Source organism: Cucurbita pepo, chromosome LG16 (genome assembly GCF_002806865.2).
Source record: "Cucurbita pepo subsp. pepo cultivar mu-cu-16 chromosome LG16, ASM280686v2, whole genome shotgun sequence".
In the NCBI taxonomy this organism is placed as follows: Eukaryota; Viridiplantae; Streptophyta; class Magnoliopsida; order Cucurbitales; family Cucurbitaceae; genus Cucurbita; species Cucurbita pepo.
Window position 1 is genome coordinate 1,253,091 of NC_036653.1, and position 25,708 is coordinate 1,278,798.

At 35.7% G+C, this 25,708-nt stretch overlaps 3 protein-coding genes across 3 annotated transcripts; 1 reads left to right on the forward strand and 2 right to left on the reverse strand.

Annotated features, from left to right (window-relative positions):
* Positions 1-845: 845 nt before the first annotated feature.
* Positions 846-3,724, reverse strand: LOC111777120 (terpene synthase 10-like). Its single transcript, XM_023656574.1, has 7 exons — positions 3,515-3,724; positions 3,139-3,409; positions 2,688-3,063; positions 1,986-2,204; positions 1,671-1,809; positions 1,331-1,576; positions 846-1,154 (listed from the first exon to the last, which is right to left on the reverse strand). Exons 1-7 carry the CDS (start codon positions 3,722-3,724, stop codon positions 846-848), a joined length of 1,770 nt encoding a protein of 589 aa, XP_023512342.1.
* Positions 3,725-17,097: 13,373 nt separating this feature from the next.
* Positions 17,098-19,050, forward strand: LOC111777132 (pectinesterase PPME1-like). The gene is made up of 2 exons (XM_023656592.1): positions 17,098-17,586; positions 18,327-19,050. The coding sequence occupies exons 1-2, from the start codon at positions 17,098-17,100 to the stop codon at positions 18,939-18,941; spliced, it is 1,104 nt and encodes a 367-aa protein (XP_023512360.1). The 3' UTR covers positions 18,942-19,050.
* Positions 19,051-22,482: 3,432 nt separating this feature from the next.
* On the reverse strand, positions 22,483-25,442 carry LOC111777134 (probable mannitol dehydrogenase). The gene is made up of 5 exons (XM_023656594.1): positions 25,292-25,442; positions 24,648-24,761; positions 24,031-24,544; positions 22,976-23,129; positions 22,483-22,873 (listed from the first exon to the last, which is right to left on the reverse strand). Exons 1-5 carry the CDS (start codon positions 25,387-25,389, stop codon positions 22,677-22,679), a joined length of 1,077 nt encoding a protein of 358 aa, XP_023512362.1. The 5' UTR covers positions 25,390-25,442; the 3' UTR covers positions 22,483-22,676.
* Between the last annotated feature and the right edge of the window lie 266 nt (positions 25,443-25,708).

A 25,708-nucleotide genomic window follows, 5' to 3' on the forward strand; every position in this document is an offset into this window, starting at 1 on the left:
TATGATTTACTAGTTTTTTACAAAATCTATGATTTACTGGTTTGTTACCAAATCTATGATTTCATGGTTTTATCACCAAATCTATGATTTCATGGTTTGTTACCAAATCTATGATTTAGGATGTAATCTTCATTATACACATCTATAAATACATAAGATCGTGACCCTAGGTCATTGTGCCATTCAACCTAACACACGGCACCAGATTAGAACACCTTGATCAGCCTAATCTACCTAGCATTCATAATTAAGCCTCCTATTTAGCTTACCATACTTAATTTGGCTAAACAATGGTTGTACTCCTTCCAAATGCTTTAAAAATGCAAAAATCAATTCTTAAATGGTCAAAAAGAGTAGAAAAGAGATCCAAAATAGGGGAACATGGTAAAAATTGATAAGCTGAGCCGACAAGCTGATCAGAGTTGCCGAGAGCTAGCAGAAAGTCACCAGGAAGCTGTTGAGAACCCGTTGGGAGCGGTCAGCTCAGTGAATCTATGGATGCGTCGCATGTGAGGGGTTGCACTGGGCCGACAAGAGTTGTTTAGTCGAGGAACGAGTTTTCAAGGTTAGTCCGGGTTGTCGAGTTGATCTAGGTCACAAGTTGGCAATGCGGGTTTAGGCTGCGGGCTGTATATGCGTGCGGGTTACGCAGGTTATGGGTTTGGGTTGAGCTGGGTGCCCCTCCTTCCAAAGCTTAGTTCGGTTTCCAAACATGAGGCTTGAACCCGCACATTTTTCCTTTTCCAAAATGCTTCACATTTCTATTAAGTAAAATAACTCCACGACTTCATGAACATATAGGATGTGTGAGTGTAATCGATTTTATTTCCGCTTCAGTTCAACCATTATTCACTATATGAATGTGTGGAAATGGGTCGAATAACTAGAGACATTACACGATCATTTATTTCTTGGTACCCCATGCCATGTCCATCTCCGTATTGGTACATGCATTGAGCCATTCTAGCAAGATTTTTAGCTCTCTCGATGAACAATTGAGGAAAGATAGAATTCTCAACTTCAGCCTTATTTAACTTCTTCCATGTCTCATCAATCAAACGCCTTACATGCTCACGAGCTTTACTCTCTGAGGCTCCCGTGTCATTCATGTAACATTGTATCGATTTCGGAATATCACCTCTTTCTAACTCATCCTGAATGACATTTATCCATCATAGGATCATGTTAGTTGATAAAAGTTTCAAAATGTTAAATTTAATAACTTACACAGAATTTCATTAACTCGAAGATAGTTACCTACTCACATACTTAATTTTTAATTATGGCAGTTAAAAAAAAGGTTTCTTTTAAATAAGGCTTGTTTACATACCGATGATGTTCCTAGATCATTAGCAAGTCGCAAAATTGTGGAAGACCAACGAATTATATCAGCATATTCTACCAAGCTCTCCATGTCTTGGAGCGTTGGGGATGTCACGAAAGCATATGCATGAACTAATATAACTGGTCCAGATATTGAAATCCATGCATTGTCTAAATATTCTTCCAACATTGGTTTATAGCTAGTGTGATACCACTTAGCCTCCAACATATAAGCTTTGCACAAATCTGCCCACTGTAAAATTATCTTATAAAGTAAATTACGTAACAATTTTGTTGATCTTAATCAAAAGAAAAATTAGAAATACTTATCATAATTAAATAAATACCGCTTTCTTAAGGTATTTAAGCACGTTAATTCCTTTGTCTCTTAGTGCTTCAAAAGCCATTTCATTGATAGAATTGTGGAGACTAAAAAAACATATTTTCATATAGTCAGGTAATTGATCCACTGCACCAACGTCCCACCTAAAATCATATTTTAGAAGAGGATTATATATATAAAAAAATCTTCCGATTTTAATCGAGAAAATTTAATTATCTATTAAAAAATAAATGAATTGGTAAGCAAAATAATATAACAAATAGAAATTAACACCAAGATTAAACTTTTACTTATTGTCATAGATTTATCGTTTGCTTACCTCTCTACAGCGTCGGTAAAGAGCTCGAGTTCATCTAATGTGCCATAGAAATCATAAATATCATCTATTGTTGTTACTAATGCATTAACTTTTGTGGCCATTCTTCTAAAATATGAGAGCTCGGGTTCAAATCCAACACCCACGGTCCAGAAGAAATTTTCCATCAATCTATCTCTTGCAAAGCTCAACTTTTGGCCAAATCCAGTTCTCCTCCACCAACTGTGTAAACATGCTAATATAATTAAATTTATTATAACATATCAAATAAAATAAAAAGATTTGTGTATATATTTTATATATTTAAGTTGTCACAATGATAAGCCTATTTTTCGACTGACCCGATACAAATATGGCCCAAACGAATAAGACTAACTATGACTCAACACGCTCTGATCTAAAATCCAATTCAATGAATGAATGAATTAGATTCAGATTGCGTAAAGGCTATATCGAGATTGGATTAGCCTTTAAGAATTTCCCAATGATGAGGTTAACCCATAAATAAGAGGGAACGTTAAAGTATTGATATAATTAAATTTATAGCAATCTATAGATTTAAGGCTTTTTTTTCCGTAAAAATATGATCAATTTTTTCAAAGGAAAAGGAAATTTTTGAGTTGATATGTGATTTAAAAAAAAATCGATAAAGTATATCATAGCTCATTATTGTCTATGCTCTAAATATGTTTATAATAATCTTACCTTGATGCATATTTCAGGTCTTCTTGGTGGATAGATTGAACTCGATTGAAATCTAATTTGGCAATTTCAAGAAGAATAGGATTCATATCCACTTTTCTCTCGTAGATATCAACGAACCATCTTGTATCCAATCTTGACATTCGCCAATGTAAGGGAAACTCCAATGCATGTCTAATAATGGACGCTTCATGTTCATCCTTGCACGATCTCATATATTTTTTCAAATAGTTGATTGTGAAATGTTTTGCTGTCTCTAAAATGTTCTCACCTTCTATACATAAGAACGAAGCTTCATACAAAGATAACATTCCATTTAAATCTTCATAGAGTCGTGTGCTAAAGTTTTTCATCTCATCGTTGTAGTTATTGAAAACCTCTGTAAGTAAAAAAAAATAATGAAAACATCATACATATTCACAAGTAATATTAAGTGTTCGAACAAAATTAATACCTTGTGAAACTTTGAATCCATGTTGTCTTAGTAGTCTAAATTCAAGTGATGTTGCATACAAATTATTCTTTTTCCAATCATCACCTTCATATCTCTTTTCATATGTTCTTTTCAACACATCCTTAATCTCATTCTCAAAATGATATGAGATTCCAAGTCGTTGTAAAATATCAATCAGCTCGAGTTGCTTTAAAGGGTCGTCTATTATTTGGCTCATGATAATACCAATCTCTTCCTTTAGCTCATTCAAGCGTTCTACGTACATTTCTCCCTAAAAACATCATACATATCCACAAGTAATTGTCGAATTCTTTTCAAAATTAAATGTAAATAAAACGAAAAGAGTAAACAAACAAAAGATTTCTATCGTTCATACCTTGAATTCACTTTTTAATGATTCAATGAACTCAGGTTTCCAAATAGGAGGTTTGTAATTTCCTGACCGTCGTACAATAGTTTGACTTGACATTCTTACACTGCCATGTACTTTAAGAGCGGGAGGGACAAATGAACAATTGAGATCAAAAGAGACTCGTTTGATGAAAAGACTCGTCGTAAAAGAAGTAAAAGATTGGTGAAGAGCCATTAACAAAGAAAAACGAAGATCAATGAAATCAAATTTTGTTAATTTATTTAATGGCGGTAATTCTTTAAGCGAAACGACCTAAAATATATAGATGATCCAATTATTGGTGTGATCTTCCATACTAGATTTGAGGCAATCTTATTTATATTATTTTATTATCAATTCATTCTTCAAAATAATATATAATGTTTTGGTTCGAACTCATCATTCTCCAACTTGCTATATTTATGAATTAAAAACAATATATTTACGTCGGCTTTCTAATTTTATGAATAAAAAAGGCAAAGATATTTATGTCAGGCTTCCTATTTTGTCGGCATGACACTGTCGAACTAATAAAACACATAATCATTGATGAACTTTAATTTTGTAAATCACAATTATATCCTTTGAAATGACTCCATCATATGGGTGTCAATCCCGAAACTCGAGAATCCAATCCGACTAAACTCGAAATATAAGGGTTGGATTGAGTTGTATTGGATTTCGAATTTGAGTTGGGTCTATTTTTTTAACCCGATCTGATTTGGGTTGGGTTTGGATTTCAAAAGAAAATGATTGGGTCAATCCGATCCAACCCGAAATTGAAGCTCAAAGGCCCAAAGTCAAAACCTAATCTGTCCTCTCTACTCTCAGTTGTGGCACCTTCCCTTTCTGCTCTCTGCTTTAGGCACCCTCCCTCTTTTGATTCTCTCTCTGGCCTCTGCTCTCTACCTCTGTCTCGTTATTTTCTTATATGATTCTCTTAGCCTCTTCTTTATCTGTTTCTCTCTCAGCCATACAAACTTCTCATCCTCTTCTCTCACAACCTCACCTCATTCCCTTTTTCTCTCTTTCATAGCCTCACGCCAAAATACAAACCTTCAGCCAAAATACAAATCTCTCTCGACACTCGGTCTCTAACAAGGAATTTGATCTCAATAGCATTCTCTCGCATTCTTTGTCTTGTTTCTCTCTCGCGCGCCGTCTTTCTCTCTTTAGTCTCCTGGAACGCCATCATGAGTAAGTTTTTTCTCTTTTTGTTATATCTTCTTGTAAAGACTTATTGTATATTTTAACTGTGATGCATTCTATGGTAATTGTTCATATTGGGTTGAATGTTTGAATGATAATAGTTCTATTTATTTTTTATGGATGGAAAACAATAGTGCAACTGTATGTGCAAGTAGCTCTAGTAATTACAATGCATCAAAGCCACCTTTGGCTGCACAATCTGAATTTAAGAAGAAGAAACCCAGTAAATCAACCGTGTGGGATCACTTTACAAGATTAGAGAACAATAATAAGAGGTGCAAGTACAACTATTGTTCTAAGGAGTATGCTTGTGACACTAATTCTTGTGGAACTAGCACGTTATGGAAGCACTTAAAAAATCAATGTAGAAAGTACAAGGTGGAGGACAAAGGACAAAGGACAAACCACTCTAAGTTTTCAACCTTCAATAGATGGAAGGGGTGATAGTAATATTGTTACTTCATAATTTAGTCAAACAAGATGTAGAGCATCATGTGCCAAGATGATAATTATGGATGAGTTGTCCTTTAAGTTTGTAGAGAAGGAGGGTTTCAAATTATTTTGTAGTATTGCATGTCCTACGTTTGACCCTTCGTCAAGAGTAACCATTGCTAGAGATATATTTCAGCTCTATCTAGAAGAAAAAAAAAAGAAGTTGAAAATTTTTTTAGTCCGTCATTCCAAGCGGGTTTGTGAGAAGGCTTAGAAGTTGGAATTCATTTGTCTTAGATGGAGAAATATTACACATGAGGTGTTGTGCTCACATAATTAATTTGATTGTAAATGAAGGGCTTAAAGAAATGCATGACTCCATTTCTAGTGTTGGCAATACTCTGAGGTACGTTAGATCATCCCCAAGAGATTGACAAAATTTAAAGATCGTGTTGAACAATAAAAAAATTAAATGTAAAGCACTTGTTTGTTTGGATGTGGCTACTCGATGGAATTCCAGTTATTTGATGTTTGATCATGCCTTGAAATTTGAATAAACTTTCAAAATAGTAGAGGAAGAAGAATTATATTACGTTGATTACTTCAAAGAGGGGATCATGGAAACAAAAGAATAGGGCCACCAACCATTGATGATTGGAAAAACTTTACTGTATTTGTAAAGTTTTTGAAGGTTTTCTATGATGTCACTACGAAGATAAGTGGTTCTTTACATGTAACTTCTAATTCTTATTTTCATGATCTTTGGAGTATTCAAAAACTTTTAATTGAGTAGAGTACAAATGTAAACTATGTTAGTAACATGAGTTCAAATATGAAAGTTAAGTATAACAAATATTGGGGCTCAGTGGAAAGAATTAATAAGTTGATATTCATAGCAGTGGTACTCGATCCTCGTTACAAATTGGATTACATATCATTTTGCTTTTCAAATATTTATGAAGATGCTATGGCTAAAAGTGATGGTGGATGACATAAAGAATTATTTAATTCTTTTATATGATTACTACAAGTTTTATGATAATGCTCAAGATCATCACCAATCTGAATCAAGACTCACTTCTAAGTCCATGAGTATGGAGATAGACACAATTGATGAAGTGAATTTGAGTGGTTTAATATTAGTATTATCAAGATACGANGAATCAAGACTCACTTCTAAGTCCATGAGTATGGAGATAGACACAATTGATGAAGTGAATTTGAGTGGTTTAATATTAGTATTATCAAGATACGAACGAAGAAGAGAAGAGCAAAATTCACTCGAGTTAAAGAATGATGTGGATCGATATTTATCTGACCCTAGTGAAAAACTTATGATAATTTTGATGTTTTGGCATGGTGGAAAGCAAATGAATTTAAATATAGAGTTTTATCGAAAATTGCCCAAGATGTTTTGGCCGTTGCAGTGTCGACTGTAGCTTCTGAATTAGCATTTAGTACGGATGGGAGGATTCTTGATTCTTTTAGGAGCTCTTTGACACCTAAAACAGTGGAAGCTCTAATATGTACACAAAATTGGATCGGTAAAAAATCAGCATCGTTAATATTCCTCAACAACTTGAAGATTTGGAGATTTGTTCTAAGATTGAGACAGGTAACTCCAAATCTATTTACTGTCTATTTGTTAAGATGTATTCTATATTGTTATATCACAATTTATATTTTATTTTTGGATGATTTAAGACCCTCAAGCTCTAGCAATGTCATGCAAGAATAATTATTTTTCAATGTAAGTAAAATATTTGAAATTATAATATGCTCTCTCCGAACAATCTTAAAACGATACTAACTTTCAAGATATATATATATATATATATATATATATATATATATTTTCAGGAATTAAGAATGCAATAGAGGGTTGGATAGTTTTAAATTTTTAGGCATTTTGTTGAAAGTTTAACTTTAGAATTAATTCATTGAATATTATTTACATATTTATAGGTGAATTTTTAGGCATTTTGTTGAATGATTATATATTGTGAACGTAGATAATTTAATTAGATGTGGTAATTTTGAAATTGATTCATTGCATATTCTTTACATATTTATAGGTGATAATATGAATGCAAACGAGGGTTTGGTACTTTTGATCTACAACGTATAGGTAGTAATTGTTTTATCATTTTAGGTCATATAAATTAAATTTTTTTTGGACCAACCTGAAAACAGAGGGTTGAAATTTTTTTGGGTTGGAACCAACTCGAACTTTTAGGTTGGGTCAAAAAAATCCTTCAACCCAACCCAACCCGAACCCAACCCAACCCGGACCATATACACCCTTACTCCATCATATCAAAAAATTCACTTTTTTTTTTTAATTATATTAATAACTATTTCTTGGGATAAATGTTTTTTCTTTTTTCTTTATACTTTTTCAATAATAAACATCGAGATGACTCATGGTTATCTTAAAATATTTGAGTTTAATTTCTATTTGGTTGTATAAAATTTTAGTTTTAGTTTTAATTTTCATTTAATTTTCTTGTCTAAGAAATGTCACTACATGCATGTATTTAATAACATACGTGAAAATTTAAATAAAACGTTTCAAACCAAACAATGGACCTATACATTTAGTTTAAAGCATGAAATGAAAATAACTTCGTCAAAATAAAACTTTAACATAATGTTTGAGTGCGAAAATGAAAAGTCACATATAAAGCTACTAACCGAAAACAATGCATACTGTTATTCTATCTTAACTTTTATGGTCGGTAATATCCCAAAATGAAGATAATTAACTTCAATAAGAATAAGTCACTCAAGTAAGACTTAAAGAATCCAAAGAAAGGAATTACCAAATTGAAGCGACTAGGGTCTTAAACAAGCCATTGTTATACCCTAAGAGTAATTTTAAGAATTTAAGACTTTTGGAAAAGGATCGGCAAGGGAAAAATAAATAAATAAGTTTAAAGGACAAAAAGGTCATTTTACCCACCGGTAAGGAATTTTTTAGATTTTTAATTCCTTATCTAAAAAGAAATTTAAGATGCTCAAAAACAAAAAATGATGATCAAGAATTTTTAAAAAAAACTTTGGATATTTTTGGAGAAAAATAATAATACAATATTCGAAAAATGGAAAATTACCAAAATGTCACTTAAGTTCCACTTAATTATGAAAACCATTGAAGAAAAACTGCAAGCGGGTTTGGGTCCAGAACCGTCCATTCTAATGAAACGATCTGTATTTTTATATCGAACCATTACATTAAACGGAAATTTGGATATGTTCAACAGCACTCTACATTATTTAGATCCAATGGTAGAAATTTAAAATAAATGTCGGTAGCACCCTCATCGGAGTAGATATTTTTTACGCAACTTCTAGAAACATTTAAAAAAAGGAGAAAAATAAGCACGCTCCTAGAACAACCAATGGCAGTGCAAACTTGATTTGCAGATAAAAAGTTATGAACAATGTTTGAAGACAAGAATACGTGATGAGAATTCCTAAAACTCTATTTTAAATCTTTTTCTTCCTTGGATTTCTTCTAAATTTAAGGGGTATAATTCCTAGGCATTCTATATGGTTCCAACAAGTTTGGCTAAAGAATGGACTAGAAACATGTTTTCTGCTAATTTTTGAAGGTTATAACGTAAGCTATAGATCGGTATGAAATTGATCTCTACTTCTTTTTGATTCTTCATCTCTAAACGTTTTATGAAGAAATTGAATCCATTCGAGGTATATATAGAGCTTTACAAGGGCAAAACAAGAGGTATATGATAATACAAATATGTGATTTTTCCAACAAAGCCCAAAGTCAAAGGTCAAACTTTGACCAATAAACGTCAAAGATAGCCACATGTTGACCTTTCTACCCTTTGTGATCAATTTGGACCCCTTATAAACGGGTTCTCATGAATTTCTTTATGGCTCCGAAACTAGACTAGAAGTTGAATCTAACAAAGAAAATTTGGAATAATTTGGATACCGGAAGCTCGAGAAAGAAGGTCTTGAACGTCAACGACGAGATAAGTAGCCATCTTAGACTTTTCTTAAAAAATACTCGTAGAAATCATTTGGAGTTTTGTATGAACCTTAAACATATGAATTAAGGATATAGGAAAGAAAAACTCAAAGAACATAGAGTTAAGGCTCATCAAATTTCTCAGATTTAAGTAACATTAAAATAACTGAATAAATGAGCTCCGTTCCCCACGAAATTTTAATATGGAGCATATTATAGCATGTTAAGATTATATATGAAATTTGGTTGTCATTGAATAAAGATAAGTAGCTAAACCAAGTAACGGTGTAAAATGATCATAATGTCCCTAAGGTAATTTATGTTTGATTCATGATCTAAATGACCTCGAAATGCTATAAAACTTTTTATTAGACCTTCTTTTATGGTTTTTGATAATGGAGTGAAGTTTGAAAGATATTGGAACATGTTAAATAGCTAAACCAAGAATTAGAAGTAAAATGATCAAAATACCCCTAAGACACTATATGTTATTTTGAGTTCTAAACATACTCTAAATGACTCGTTACTTTTTATAAGGTTTAGGTTTTAGGTTTTGCTGGTACATCACTATTACCGCTACATCAAAATACCCTTAGGTACACTTTGTAGTAGGGGTGTACATGGTCCGGGTTGGGTTGGGTTGATGGATTTTTTTGACCCAACCCAAAAGTTCGGGTTGGTTGGATTTGTAACCCAACCCAACCTAACCCAAAACTTTTCACAACCCAACCCAACCCAACCCAACCCAACCCTCTATTTTCGGGTTGGGTTCAGGTTGGGTTGTCAAAAAAAAAATTTTAAGTTTTATTTATCCACAATTTATAATTATTTGGATACAATCTTAGATCAAAGATATTAAAAGATCATAAACAAACACAAATCAATCCATAATTATTCACACAAAAAAAAAAAATCAAATAAAAACAACACGTGAAAATTGTAACATACTAACATAGTTCAACATTGTTATAAAACTAAAGATGGTGAAATGCCAACATAAATTGATTAAGGTCGGAAAAATATAAGGATATATCATGAAATTAAATAAACAATCAAAATGATTAGTTTAAAGATATGATATATAACAAAAATAAAAGAAAATATAAAAATATTTTAATTGAAATATGCTTAGTTATGCGTGATCTGATAAAGATAGAGAGCCCAAAACTATTAAGAAATATATATATAGTGATATAATATTGTTTGTTAGTTTATTTATCTTAAATAATATATTATAATTTATAAATATTGAATTTAACATTTGTTTCAAAATAACTTAAAATGTAGGTATAAATCATAATTAATAAATTCTCATAAACCATATTCCTAAATTAAATGTGTGTTAGTTTGTTAATTTATTAAAAATAGTATAAAATGTGTGAATAGTATTACATAATTAATAAACTTATCATAAACCATATTTCTAAATTAAATAATTGTTTGCGAGTGTTTTATCATAAACAATATATTTAAAAATAGTATATAATGTATGAATAGTTGTATTTGTTTCGAAATAATTTAAATGTATGTATAAATCATAATTAATAAATTTAACTTAAACCATATTCTTAAATTAAATAATATATTTAAAAATAGTATAAAATGTGTGAATAGTTTTGCTTCAAAATAACAGCATGTATAAATAATATTTTTTATCGAAAAATCAATTAGATTTCGTACCTTTCGCTCAATCAATGAAAAAATGGGTCAGATTCTACATGATCAAACCTATGGGACTTAAGTAAGGAATGATCGAAGGGAATCAAAAAAGAAAAAGAAAGAAAGAAAGAGGAGGGAGAGGGAAAAATAAGTAAATCAAAATGACAAGAGCCCAGATTACAAATCAATGAATGAAAACGTGACGAAATTGGTCCCGGGCACTCTTCGGGACGGAATAGAAGAGGGGAGGAGANGCGAGTTCAGTGCTTTGCTGCTTACGCTCCCCTTTCTCTTCTTCTCTGTCGGAGTGGCCAACCCACTCAATCTCTACAACTAGCTCATTTCTCGATGAGAGGACTTTGAACCTGACTGCTCAATCCTCTGCTGAACTCCGGCTCCTGAACCTCGTAAAGTATTGGTCGAGCGTCTTTGATCCTACACCTATTTATTTCGGAACAGTAAACACTCAATCAACTCCTTATGAATTAGGCGCTTTACTGTCATCCTTTGACAGTTAAAGAATAGAAATTCATACGGCTCAACCAACAAAGAGTCAATTCTTTTGCTGTCCAAACCATATGGAATCTAACTGAATGAAATTTCTCATAGATCTAGTAATAGCCTTTTTCTCGAGTTATAAGCAAAAGAGGTGAATTATCTAAGTTTCAAACTTCTTGCTTCATAATTCAGTTTGATCTATCTCTCATCTATCAATTGATATAGAATCCTTGAACAAAGCCTTTCGTTCATAAGACGGAAAAAGAAGCTGGAAACTCAAACTATTGAGATTTAGTAGTAGCTGAGGATCTAGAGATTCGAAGAACCGTAACCTAAAAGATCTAAAACATCAAGGAGTTGACCAAACAGTTACTTTGACTAGTTATTCAAACACAGTCAACTCTATGGCTGGCTTTCTTTAGTCTTGACTTTCTGTATCCGTATCACCTACTCCGTAAACTATTCTTCTATTTACCTACTCAGTAAAGGGGAATGAATTTCTCTTTTTGGGAAGTCTCATGATCATCCAATTCTTTGTATAGGGAAGTTTACCTCCTTCAATCAAAGAGCTACTGAACCTCATGGAACCAAATATTATTAATAATTATATATTATAATATAATATTATATATAAATATTTTATATAATTTTATCTTATAAGCCGAAGCTGAAAATAACCGCATGTATAAATCATAATTAATAAATTTAGCATAAATCATATTATTAAATTAAATAATTATTTGTACGTAAACAATATATTTAAAATAGTTATATATATTAGATTATTCTAATATGTTTTATTTAAAATAGTTATATATTAGGTATTCTAATATGTTTTAAAAAGAGTCCTATATTATCATAAACCATATTCCTAAATTATTAAATAATTGTGTGTTAGTTTATTTATCATATATTAAGTTATTCTAATATGTTTTAAAATAATATGAAATATTAAGGTATTTTTAAAATATATATATATATATATAAAAGAAATATGAATTTACTTGGATTGGAACTTGGCGTAAGTCTTCTTAGATTGACCAAAGTATCACTCTGGCAAATTCAATAAGGAAAAATTCTTAATTTATTTTATATATTTAAATTTGGCTCGGGTCAACCCGATGGTTTTGCCCATGAACCCGAAAACCAAACCGATTCAGTTCGGGTTCAAAAAAATGAACTCAATCCTACCCGAAATGCTAATCCAACCCAACCCAATTCTTATAGTTCGGGTTGGGTTGGTACGAGTTGTTGGGTTGTCGGGTTGAATGTACACCCCTACTTTGTAGGTACACCATCACTATTTCTAAGGATATAAAGATAGGTTTAAGATTTCAAATTGAATAGAAAGTTTGGAACTGTTAAAGATATTTAGTAATAAATTATAGTTTACCATATATATTATATTTGATATTTTATTATAAGGCAAATATCTAATATTTGTCTTATTGCCATAAGTATCTTTTCATTTATTGTTATTTCTATTTATTACTATTTTCGTATCCTTGTAATTTATTTGATTATAAATAATAACTCTCACACCATTTAGGTGTGAGTGGATTCAGCAAACATTCTCATGGTATGAGAGCTATTTTGGTTTAGCAAGCTGGATCCTTTCTTTTCAATGGCTTCTGAATCCTCTACTGTTCTTCTCCACCACCCCTGCTGGCTTTGACGCTGCAGGGGCAGTCTTCATGGCTGCCGCAGGCGGAGCCAATTGATTACTCTTCGGCTCCACCCTTTTGACCTCCAAATCATCCTTCGCCATACTCTGTACATACAACCTCACCTTTTCCTCTTTCATTTTCTTCCCAATTTTTCCTTTATCCTTCCTCCTTCAGAAAACCCTAATCTTAGTATCTTCGTCAGCATTCTCTTCGGAAATATACAGAATCTCAATAAGCCCATCGATCTTATGCAGAGATTTACCTTTGAAATTTGGGCGCCGCACTGGCCTCTTCGCCAACCAAGTTGCCGCCGCCCTTCTCGCCAATATTGGCTCCTTCGCCCAATGTGGCGACTCTTCCAGCTGCCCTTCTCGCCAAAATTGGCTCCTTCGCCCACTGTGGCGACTCTTTTGGCTTTAACATTGTCTTTGTCCCTTGCTCTTGGTTTCCCCTTCTACTTCTTGGGGTTAGACATATTCTCACCTAAGCCAAGGCAGCATCGTCGCTAAGCGACAATCCCTTTTTATGGGTTAGACATATTCTCGACGAAGCCAAGGCAGCATCGCCGCTGAGCGACAATCCCTCTGCAGTTTTCGATGGGCAAGAAAGCGTTTCTGTACGCCTCCTCTGAACCAGGTTGTTGACATCTTCACGAAAAGTGTTTCTCAACTTCTTTGAATTTTTTAGATCCAAGCTTCACGTTCGTTCAAATCCGACGCTCAGTTTGCGGTGGGGTGTTAAAGATATTTAGTAATAAATTATAGTTTACCATATATATTATATTTGATATTTTATTATAAGTCAAATATCTAATATTTGTCTTACTACCATGGGTATCTTTCCATTTATTGTTATTTCCATTTATGGTTATTTCCGTATCCTTGTAATTTATTTGATTATAAATAAGATAACTCTCACACCATTTAGGTGTGGTGGATTAATGAGATATTCTCAGGAACCTAAACTAAGCTAGGGACTGAGAAACACCTAAAGAAACCTATTTCCAATCACGCTGTGCTTTCAGAGGCCTATGTTTTCATCTTCTAGGTGGGTAGCCATTCTTCAAACCTCACCTGCAGAAATAAAAGTGTGGTATACATAAAGGAAAAAGGAGAAGACGAACGACGGTTAATCCCTCGAAACGCGATGTCGGTGAACTTCGATTTGGGTTTTACGATCAAAGGAGGACTTACTCACGCCATAGGAAAGACGACCAACGAATCCAAGAGTAGAGAGGGATTTGTGGGCTTGCCTCCTCGTAATTATTTTTCCATCGGCATGTTTGGGGTTATGGAAAATTGAGGTGTAAAAAGGGATTTGTGTTTATAGGTACGTCTGAGACACTAAGGCATCATGGAAGTGTGAGGCAAGCCAATAGGACTCACGGTGGTCGAGATATGCAGCAAATCCACAGCCAAAGCCAAACGGCCCGATACCCTCAGCCTAATCGCGCAGCAGACATGTTCATGAAGCCCCAGCCGAGGCCTATTGCTACCCTTGCCTTTGGGCCCACGCTCAATACGCGCGACCTGTGATACCGAGAACCCGACCCGAAGTTCGCGCCTCAACGTGAACTGCAACCCGCACAAGTCAGCTCCACACCGGCACGTGTCTTATCCTCAGCCACTCTACTCGATCAGCTTGGCTCGGCTCCGGCTCAGCTCCGTCTCGTACCCTATGTTTTGGAGCCTTCTAAACTGAATTTGACCTTATTTAAGGCAATTAAGGTAAGTATGTAAAGCCCCTAGTTTTCTCTAACCTAATTAGCGACGTTACCTTGTACTTGTATAATGAAAGAGCGAGAGTTTACGTGAGACAATCTCAATAATGAGAATATGTTCATTATTATAAGTAGTTCATACCAGCCTAACCTAGAAAAAATCAACAGATAACTAGAAGAAATGGAGTTATACTGACCTCAGATGGTCGGAACAACGGTGGGAATGGCTCCAGAAGGGTCGGAAACTAGGAATTGGTATATTATTCATACGTCGAGCCGCTAAGCCACGCCGCTGAGCCGTGTCAAGCCTGGAGTGCAACGGAGCCGCCGATGAAGCTGACCACTGACGGCTGACGGCACAGGGTTTCTGGATGCGTCTAGGCGTCACTGGTTTTGGGTCGAAATGGGACGCGGCCCAGTGGTGGTGTCGGTCGAGACGACTCACGGAATACTCGAGGACCGACCCGTGCCTGCCGCTTTGTCTTCCTCGCCCGAGCCTCGACAAACCCTGATCGCAGGTCCTGGTTACTGTCGTCGGTGGAATCATCGTCATCCGTTCGTCCCTGATGTTGCGTCTATCCTTCCTTGCCCTAACATACCTCAGCGTCGGTTTGCTCCTATCTAAGGACTCACAGAAGTCTAAAGTCTCGCGACATTTTCGATTCCTCGCCTAAACCTTTCGGCTCCTCTCTCACAGGTACGATAGTGACTCGAAAAAAAAATACGGCTACTAAGGTGCCTATGGTTTAATATGGTCACTCAAGGCATTGCCCTTGCTGGCAAGGCATGCCTCACAGGAAATCTCGCGATTTCCGGCANTTTTTTTTTTTTTTTTTTTTTTTGTGAAACCCTTATCGTTACAAAGTAAGAGCCATTTTTCTTAGTTTTAAATTAAGTTAGGAATTCGACCTTTACTCGAGCTATTGAGTGAATATTCAAATAGGTGAAACCTCAATATAAGTGAGAACGAAATTGAAGGACGAGAGCATGCTAAATTAGGAGGAGAACTTGGCTCGATTGGAAGACTTATCTTATATATGATAGCACATGCCCAATGGCCCTTGCACATGTCATGTACGTTGTTATGGTATTAAGATGTGTTATGATGATGCTATGATGATATGATGATGTGATTTGATATGATATTATGATGTGTTACGATGATACTATGGTGTTGTGATGATGTGGTGTACTATGTTACTGTGATACATTAGGATGTTGATATGATGTGATGACATGAGATGCATGATGATGATATGACATGATACGATGATATCTCGTGTTACAATGATGTACATGTATGAAATGTCATATTGCATGATGATGAATTTTCTAATACATAACCACTAAATGATATTATAAATGATGAATATGTTGGATTGGCATGACAACCGGTTAATAGGGTTTTAATAATAAAATTATTTAATTTATAATTATTAAAATTCTTAGAAATAACTCGAGGATGTAATTATTACTAGTATATAAAAATAATTCAATTCAAAACAATAAACAATTATGAAAAACTTAGAACATACCAGAAATCATCATAGTAGTTTTGAAATTAAATAGGAATAAGTTAGAAAATATAACTTCGTAGTTTTGTAGTGGTTAGGTCAAACTCGACCTACTCCACTCTCAAGTGCCTTCTAGGAATTTGAATGAAGAACTTTCTTACTCTTTCATCGAATCAGAGCCTAACTGTTACACAGCTCTTTTTAGGAATTCGAGAGCAACCCCAATCCTTTGCACGATGTTACAGGTATTGGAATTTTGTAAGAACACACTACATTCTCTAAAAGAGTAGATTTACCCGTTTAGCACGGGCAACTATTTCCTTACAATACAATAAAACTCGCAACTATTTCCTTCACAATACAATAAAATTGGAAGGTCGGAGAGAGCCACTAGAAGAATTTACAAAATTGAGAATTAAAGAATTATAACAGCTGCGTGTAAAGACAAGACACCATACACCGTTGATAGCGACATCACAATAAAAAAACCATAACACATGCATAGCAATTGGATTTAATTTTGTAGATCTTAAATTATTTCAGAAATTACTGGGTGACATTTTAAATTATTATTTTTACCGATTAATTTATGCGTATGCAGCTATTTTAGGTCAGTAAAAAAGTCTACTAGGTTAGTTACGTGAAAAGTGCATTAAACACAGGTAAAACGGAAGTAAATCTCTTAAACTGTGGCAGTTAAAACGGAAAGGTAAAACTACTCCAAATTTTACGGTGGTTCTTATGGTTAACCGTGGGCCCTCTCACTCTATATAATCCCACCTGCTCCATGCAATTGAACGTACTCCACTCTTCTCCAAAAATCCAAATTTAAAAAATTAAAATTTTTTTAAAAAAATAAATAGAACAGAAATATGAAATATTGCATTGATGCTCTCGCTCTCACGAGCTCGGTGATTTTCCTAGCCGCTTTTGCAAGCGTCTTTGCTGCTACACCACCTATTCCTGCCGAAAAATCGAAACTAGACGCTTGGTATTCCAAAAATGTGAAGCCCTTAACCGATCGCAAGGGGGAGCTTGATCCAGCCCTTGTGGCTGCTGAAGAACGCGCTACCGTGGTTAAAGTAAGAGCCGATGGAAGTGGAGATTTCAAGACGGTCACCGAAGCTATCACTAGCGTTCCTCCTGGTAACACCAAACGTGTCGTGATTTGGATCGGAGGAGGAGTTTATAAAGAGAAGCTTACGATTGATAGGACTAGGCCATTTATTACCCTTTATGGCTCCCCTAATAATATGCCTAACTTGACATTTGACGGAGATGCTAAAACATACGGCACCGTTTACAGTGCATCTTTGAGCGTTGACTCTGATTATTTCGTTGCTGCCAATCTCGTCATTGAGGTAATTTGTTAATTAAACGTACTTTTGGTTAATTGGGTTTATAAGCTAGAAATATATCGAGCTTATACTCAAAATGGACAATATCATATCAATACTATACCACCATATCATTGTGGAGAATTGTGATTCTTAACTCAGTATTAGAGTCATGCCCTTAACTTATCCATGTTAATAGCAAAGAAATTATATGGGGAGAGTCATTCATACAAGTAACTTAGCCATATCAATAGAATCCTCAATTTTCACTTCATGCGGCTCGAGAATCTCCTCCCCTCTTCCATTCAATCCCAAAGAGTGATCGGGACCAATTCAGTCACGTTTTCATTCATTTGGAATCTGTGCTCTTCTGAGAATCTCCTCCCCTCTTCCATTCAATCCGAAAGAGTGACCGAGACTAATTCAGTCATGTTTTCATTCATTTGGAATCTGTGCTCTTCTAAGTAATTTTTATTTACTTATTATTACCTCTCTTTTTTTTTATTCCATTTGAACAGTCCTGAAGTCCCATAGGCTTGATTGGGTAGAATCTGACCCATTTTTTATTGAGCTTGATCGGGTAGAATCTAACCATTTTTTGAAATCTTTGCTTTGTCGTGCCCTTAACTTAACCATGTCAATAGAATTATAAAAGTGTCCAACTAGAAGTTGTTCTAATCATTTTATTAATTGGGTTTTTGTTATGATCCATTTGAGTCATGATTCCTAACATTCTTATCGGGTTTTCGTTATAATCTATTTAGAATTCATCTCCAAGACCAGATGGAAAAAGGAAAGGAGCTCAAGCATTAGCAGCTCGACTAAGAGGGAACAAAGCCGCAGTTTACAATTGCAAATTCATAGGGTTTCAAGACACCCTATGCGACGACGATGGCTTACATGTCTACAAGGACTGCTTCATTCAAGGCACCGTGGACTTCGTCTTCGGCAAGGGAACATCGCTTTTCTTGAACACGCAGCTCGACGTGGTGGTGACCGACGACGAATTGGGAGTGATAACAGCGCATTCAAGAGAAAAGAAAACGGACCCGAGCGGGTATGTGTTCGCGCATTGCAGCATTACAGGCACGGGCGGGAGGAACACCTTTTTGGGAAGATCTTGGAGGCCATGGTCTAGAGTTGTGTATGCCTACACCACCATGGCTGACATTATTAACCGTGAAGGGTGGAACGACATGAGAATCCCGGCTTTCCACAGTACGGTGTTCTTCGGAGAATATAAGTGTTCGGGGCCGGGATCGGAGACGAGCGGCCGAGTTGATTTCAGCAAGCAGTTGAGTAATAATGAAGTGAGGCCGTTTATCAACCTTGGGTTCGTGCAGAGTGAAAAGTGGCTGCTTCCTCCTCCCCAACTCTAGTGGCTTACATATTTTTAAGACTGCGGAGTGGCAATGTGAGTTTTGTGGGAGTTTTTGAGTTTATTTTTCATTTAATTTCTAAATATTAAAATCTTCAATTTTGACTTTAATTTTGAGTTTAGCTTTGATATTTTACATTTTTACTATTCACTATAGTAAATTAATTTAAAATACTGATCAAAATGAAAATAAAATATAAAATAATATAACATTTTAAAATTAAATTTAATAACAAATTGAAATTAGATACCAAACTAGTTAGATTTCGGAAAGCTAGAGTTCCTTATAGAATCCTTTTACAAAGAAAGCACTAACGAATTGATTCAAAATGGCTCTTAGATCGAATTTGGAATTTATACCAAGACTCACTGCAGAATTCTTGCTTAATCATGGCCAATCCAATGAATCGCTTGATCATGTCTAATCTAATTAATCTTGGTCATGGCTAATCCAATTAATCGATTTTAACATCAAAGCAAAAGTAAGAGCCATGATTTTAACAGTAAGAGACATGATTTTAACATTAGAGTGGCAAGAGTTAGAAATGTACGATTAATTCGGAAATTGCATCATTTTCTTAAATTTTCATTGAAAACATATATATAGCTATAAAATACATAGCTACATCACAAATTTTCATTGAAAACATATATATAGCTATAAAATACATAGCTACATCACAGGGAACGCATGAAGCCTCGAGTATGCCAGGGTTGATTGTTCACTGACCATAAAATCCCATAGGTCTCCAAGGGGAAGCCTCGAGTATGCTATTGTTCACTGACCATAAAATCCCATAGGTCTCCAAGGGGAATGTCTCAGGACAAGAACCAAGGTCTTCGATACAAAATCATGCCCAAAGTGGGGCTAACCCTCAAGAAAACGACATTAAAAGAAGATAGCAAGTCATCCCAAAGGAAATAGAAAAGTTGGGAATTAAGGTTGAATTAAGTATTAAGGTTTTCTAGCCATAAAGAGTTGAGGCATGAACCCACTTCAATTTTGTAAGATTATGGATGGAACGATGGAGTATAATTAAGATAGAACAAGTCATAGATATGCGAGCTACCAAGTCAAGAACATTAATGTTTTCGGTTGAACGAATTAGTTTTGATCGTGTAAGAGGAAATTAGTGGGTCATGTAGCAATGTATTGAATTTCAAGGACTTAGAAAAGGTACGCTTTTAGAAGTAAAGGTTCTCTCGAGTATAGGAGCCAAGAAGGACAATATATCAAAAATTTCCCGAAGTTTCAACATGATTGTTACGAGTGATTGTGAGGTATTTTGATCACTACTACCCACGACTTATATAATTTTCATGAACTAGATCTTCAAAGAATTTCTTACACGGTTTGTAAAAGTGGATATCCTGAATTAGAAGTTTAATTAAGCTTTAAAAAGAGTAATTGAATGGACCCTTAAGCTAACTTGATGTTCCTATATAGTAAGCGTCACGTCAAGCCCTCAGAGTACATAGAAGATTTACGCTGATGTGAGGTGTAGAAATTTGAAGTTCGAGATAGGTGACAAGGTATTCTTGAAGGCGTCCCTGATGAAAGGTTTTCTAAGGTTTAGACGAAAGAGTAAGTTGAGCCCACTCTTCATCATACCCTTCGACATTTTGGAACAAATTGGATCAGTGATGTCAGATTACCGGTTCCTCTCTATGGTACATGACCAGTATTCCATATAGCCACGCTCTATAAGTACTTGACCGACTTGACACATGTGATAGACTATGAACCTCTGCAGATAGATGAAGATTTAAGTTATGAAGAGATGTCAGTAAGGATCTCAAGTTCCAACCACCTATTTAATACTTGAGATTTTTAAAAAGCCGTAGATACCAAAATTGCGGATGAGACCGAAGAGAAAAATGCTTTTAAAAATTTTCAGAAACTCAAGAAAATAGTGAAAATTAAAAAAATCAGTAAAATTTAAATAAATGGATGTTAAAATTTAAATAAAATAGGAAGAAATCGTAAATCTGATCAGATTCTAGAAAAAAAATTTAATGCATGTGAAGGAGACCAACCAGACGACGAAATATGTCACACAGAGATGAGGAGAGTGTGTTGGTCGTCGACGATGACACGTATCAAATGGTGAGACTAACAACGCATTGCAAGGCTAGCAGCAACCCGACTACTAACCCGATCCGACTCGCTCGCCCAATTTGAGAATCGAGGTGCGATCATGTTCAGCGCCCACAACCGATCCGACTCACTCACCCAAAGAGAATATGCATGACTAGAATACAAGTTAGAAAATATGGATAAGTATGTTATGAATGATGTAAGAAATTACCAAAATGCCCCTATGATGAGATTTGTGATAAATGCTGCTTTATATGGTTTTCGTTGTGTTAGAAGGGAAGATGGGCTATTGTGATATGTGTTCTGGGTGATTGATGAATGTTATCTCCCCGTTGAGACTGTTGTATGTGTGCATGATAGAATATGTGTAATCTCTAAGTGTTTGACTGGTGTTCTTCTTATTGAGCGTGCTTATCTGCACAAAACTAGGGCGTTAGAGTTAGGTTGGCTAAACGATGACTTAGGTCTAGAATCATGAGCAATGACTAGAGGATCTAGATCCTAATGCTCCTGGACTAAAAAAAACTTGAGAAGTCAAAACAGAGTAGCATGGAGTCAGGAGTTCACATTAAGCCACGAAGCTGCCTAGAAATACAATAGACCTCCTCAGCTCCAAAATTTAACTAAGGTAAAGTTTAAATTGTGGATTACGTGGTTAGGTGATCGGTAGGAATGTCTCCCTAGCAAAGCATGCATGAGAACTCAATTAAGATTAGGGCTCTATAGCTAGTGTGGTTTACATGTTGATCCATGAGTGATAAGAGGTTTAGACCCGTGTGCACCTAGAGATTGGTTTAGCTCGATGAGCTAACCCTAAACATACTGGAAACGAGAGATGAGATTTAAATGGCCTTTATGCCCATGGAAACGAGAGATGAGATTTAAATGGCCTTTATGCCCATAAGTATCTAGCGTACCTCTACAACATTCAGGAATAACAAAGGTAGCTTTCTAAGCCGACGGCTTGAGTTCCGTATGCATCCTCCATGATTTCTTATTTTAAGGGAACTTACAAAAGTAAATAAGGGCATTCAACTTTAAAACTACTTGCTGAAATAGCTCAAATCCATATACTGGTCTGACCTCAGATAGGTTCATTTTCACACATGGAAAGTTGCTGATCTAGTGTCACCGCCTTGTGGTCAACTCTAGTGTGAAAATGAAGTAAATTGTCCATTGTTGACACGAGACAGTTCGTTCACTCGACGTGGGTGCATGACCCGAGTGTCCTGCTGATCATAGGAGTCACACAAGTTGTGTTGGCTTGCTACGAGAGGAGGGGTTATGCTGAGGGTGTTTGAACCGTGTTGTGAGATCCCACGTCGGTTAGAAAAGAGAACGAAACACCCATTATAAGAGTGTGGAAACCTCTCCCTAAGAGATGTGTTTTAAAAATCTTGAGAGGAAACCCGAAAGGAAAAGTCCAAAGAGAACAATATACATGTCATGATGTTTCAAACGAAGCTTCTCATTCAAGAAAATTGTTCCAGCAGTAACAGATGAAGCGATAGAAACTATTATTAGCATAAGGAAGACAATGCACCAGAACCATTAGAAATGTGACAGTAAAAGCATATATTCACCAGAACCATCAGCTTCGTTTCTGGTTTGGATGACAATGCAGCCGAAGTTTACCATCTATTTGAAGGAGTTTCCGATGTCGATCACAAACCGATATCGAACATCAGCTTTTGCAAGCCTTTCGATGGCCGAGTTAATGTTGTCCATCTGAATGAGTTCAATATCTGCAGTGATGTTGTTCTTAGCACAGAAATCCAACATCTCTTGTGTCTCTTTCAGCCCTCCAAAGTTGCTACCGCCAACCATCCTCCTGCCTGTAACCAAAAGTTGAAAAAAGGCAAAGATTTTTCTTCAGTTTAGCACCAAAAACTATGAAACAATTTCGGTTTCTACACGAGACATCGATTTCGCCTCACCGAGAACTAGAGAAACAACTGGCAGCTCTAGAGGCTTGTTAGGCAAACCCACAGTGACCAACTTTCCATTCAGCTTTAGCAGGCTGAGCAACGGAGCAAGAGCATGGATAGCGGATACAGTGTCGATAATATAATCCATCGTCCCCATGGCAGCCTAAACAGAACGAAGAAGCATTACATATAACTAAGATCACATTCATATTTCAAGAACAATGATAAATCCAAAGGACTAGACTGATTAAAAAATGGTATCGACCATTCGAAGGACTAGACTTATAACAGCTCAAACCCACCGCTAATAGATATTGTCCGCTTTGGCCTGTCACGTATCGCCTTCAGCCTTACGGTTTCTAAAACGCATCTACTAGGGAGGTTTCCACACCCTTACAAGGAATGTTTCGTTCCCCTCTCCAACCGACATAGGATCTCACAAGACTGATTAAAATAACGTGCAGACAAAAAAGGGAGTAAATATATAATCCAAGACAAACCAATGGATCATTAGTAACTACTTAAGAGTTGGTTTAAGAGAGAGAGTGTGAGATCGCACATCGGATGGGGACAAGAACGAAGCATTCTTTATAAGGGTGTGGAAACCTCTCCCTAGAATACGCATTTTGCTCAAAAAGGACAATACCTGCTAGCGGTGGACTTAGGCTGTTACAAATGGTATCAAAGCCAGACACATGACGATGTACCAGCAAGGAGGTTGAGCCCCAAAGGGGGTGGACATGAGGCGGTGCGCCAGCAAGAACGTTGGGCCCCATAGGGGTGTGGATTGGAGGGTCCCACATCAATCGGAGAAGGGAACGAGTGCCAGCGAGGACGCTGGACCTCAAAGGAGGGTGGATTGAGAGATCCCATATCCGTTGGAGAGAAGAACAAAGCATTCTTTATAAGGGTGTTGAAACCTCTCCCTAGGAAACGCGTTATAAAAACCTTGAAGGAAACTCAAAAGGAAAAGCTGAAAGACGACAATATCTGCTAATGGTGCACTTGGGCCGTTACATCTAAAACTTTAAAAGCGAAATCCAAACATAAATGAAAAATCGAACCTTCAACTGTTCGGGATCACTTGAAACAAGAAAAGCATCAGCACCGAGCCTGTCGATGGCCTCCTCCTTCTTTCTTGGAGAAGTACTAATGACAGTAACTTTCAACCCAAATGCCTTACCAAACTTAACAGCAACATGACCAAGACCACCAAGTCCAACCACACCCATATGCTTACCAGATTCAGTCATTCCATAGTATTTCATAGGACTATAAACTGTGATTCCAGCACAAAGAAGTGGAGCTCCAGCATCAAGAGGTAAGTTGTCGGGAAATCGGAGCACGAAATGCTGATTGACGACGATCTTATCAGAATAACCACCATAATTCTTCACTCCATCATATGAATGTGAGTTGTAAGTATATATCAACTTGGGGCAGTAACTCTCCAAGTCCTGATCACAATTCTCACAACTTTTGCAAGATCCAACTATGACACCAACCCCAACTTGATCGCCCGCTTTGAATTTCTTCACATTATTCCCAACAGAGGTCACAACACCAACAATCTCATGCCTGAAAAACATCAATCCTAATTCTTATCAAATTCTTCTACGAAGAATCTAATTGTGATTTGAGTACAAACTAAAAGTAGACACAAGTACAAAGAACTAGCTACCCTGGGACTATTGGATAATTTGTGATACCCCAATCATTCTTGAGCAAGTGCAGATCAGAATGGCAAACCCCACAGTAAAGGATTTTGATGCTCACATCATCAGCACCATTAGATCTGCAGACAAAACAATAATTCAAATGATACCAACTATTAGCACGGGGTTAATTAGTTTACGTCAGAATAGCACAATAAACGTTCTAGCATCAAGAACAGAGTATTAGAATTGCTTTTGAAGGAGTAAAAACTGCTTTCAGCTAATCAAGAACAGAGTATTAGAATCGCTTTCGGAGGAGTAAAAACTGGTTTCAGCGAATCAAAAGAACTTCTAAAAAATTTCGTGGTGTTTAAGAGGAAGAAATTAAATGGAAGATCTGAAATATGTTTCTGTAAATAAAAGTTATAATCGAAATGCTAAATCGTCGAGAAAACGTGATCCCAGTCAAACTCTACCTAAGATCCAATAATTTAAAATCAAATTCTACCTACGATCCAATCATTGAATATCACAATTAATTAATAAACTACGAACACGTACAAACGCAACAGAGTACAGAATCTTCCCAATCCTTCGGAGAGAAACAAAATGAAACGACTGAATCGTTAAATAAGTGATCAAGAACACAAGGAGGTGAAGAGGAATTGACCTTCGAGAGAAATGAAATGGAGAGAGTAATCCGGATGTATCTCGGGCAGCCCATCCAAAAGCCTTGTTTGGGTGTTCATCTTCCGGAGATTTCGCCATTTTAGCGTCGGATTTGAGATTCCAGAGTTCGATTTACAGTGTTTTTTTGGGGCTAAATGGGCTGTGCTTATAATTTATGAGTGTGCCCCCCCCCACCCACTCGTGTCAATTATTAATTGGTCCACATTTCAATAAATATCATTTAATCGGACAAATATTTGTTCTTCATGTGTCCTATCTTCTTTTCAAAAAAAAAAACAAAACAAAGATTTTTTTAGTTCCAACAGATGGAAGACTCTGTGTTTCGTTACGATTATATATATATATATATATAGAAGAGATTATATATATATATATATAGAAGATATTTTCATTAATG

Excerpts from the sequence above, each read along its gene's own strand:
- LOC111777120 (XM_023656574.1), bottom strand. The coding sequence starts at position 3,724 with ATGGCTCTTCACCAATCTTTTACTTCTTTTACGACGAGTCTTTTCATC. Across the intron at positions 1,810-1,985 it reads TTTACCGACGCTGTAGAGAG|GTGGGACGTTGGTGCAGTGG; the intron begins GTAAGCAAACGA and ends ATATGATTTTAG. Across the intron at positions 1,155-1,330 it reads ATGATCTAGGAACATCATCG|GATGAGTTAGAAAGAGGTGA; the intron begins GTATGTAAACAA and ends AATGTCATTCAG.
- LOC111777132 (XM_023656592.1), top strand. The coding sequence starts at position 17,098 with ATGAAATATTGCATTGATGCTCTCGCTCTCACGAGCTCGGTGATTTTC. Across the intron at positions 17,587-18,326 it reads CTGCCAATCTCGTCATTGAG|AATTCATCTCCAAGACCAGA; the intron begins GTAATTTGTTAA and ends TAATCTATTTAG.
- LOC111777134 (XM_023656594.1), bottom strand. The coding sequence starts at position 25,389 with ATGGCGAAATCTCCGGAAGATGAACACCCAAACAAGGCTTTTGGATGG. Across the intron at positions 24,762-25,291 it reads CCATTTCATTTCTCTCGAAG|ATCTAATGGTGCTGATGATG; the intron begins GTCAATTCCTCT and ends TTTTGTCTGCAG. Across the intron at positions 22,874-22,975 it reads AGTTGTTTCTCTAGTTCTCG|GCAGGAGGATGGTTGGCGGT; the intron begins GTGAGGCGAAAT and ends TTTTGGTTACAG.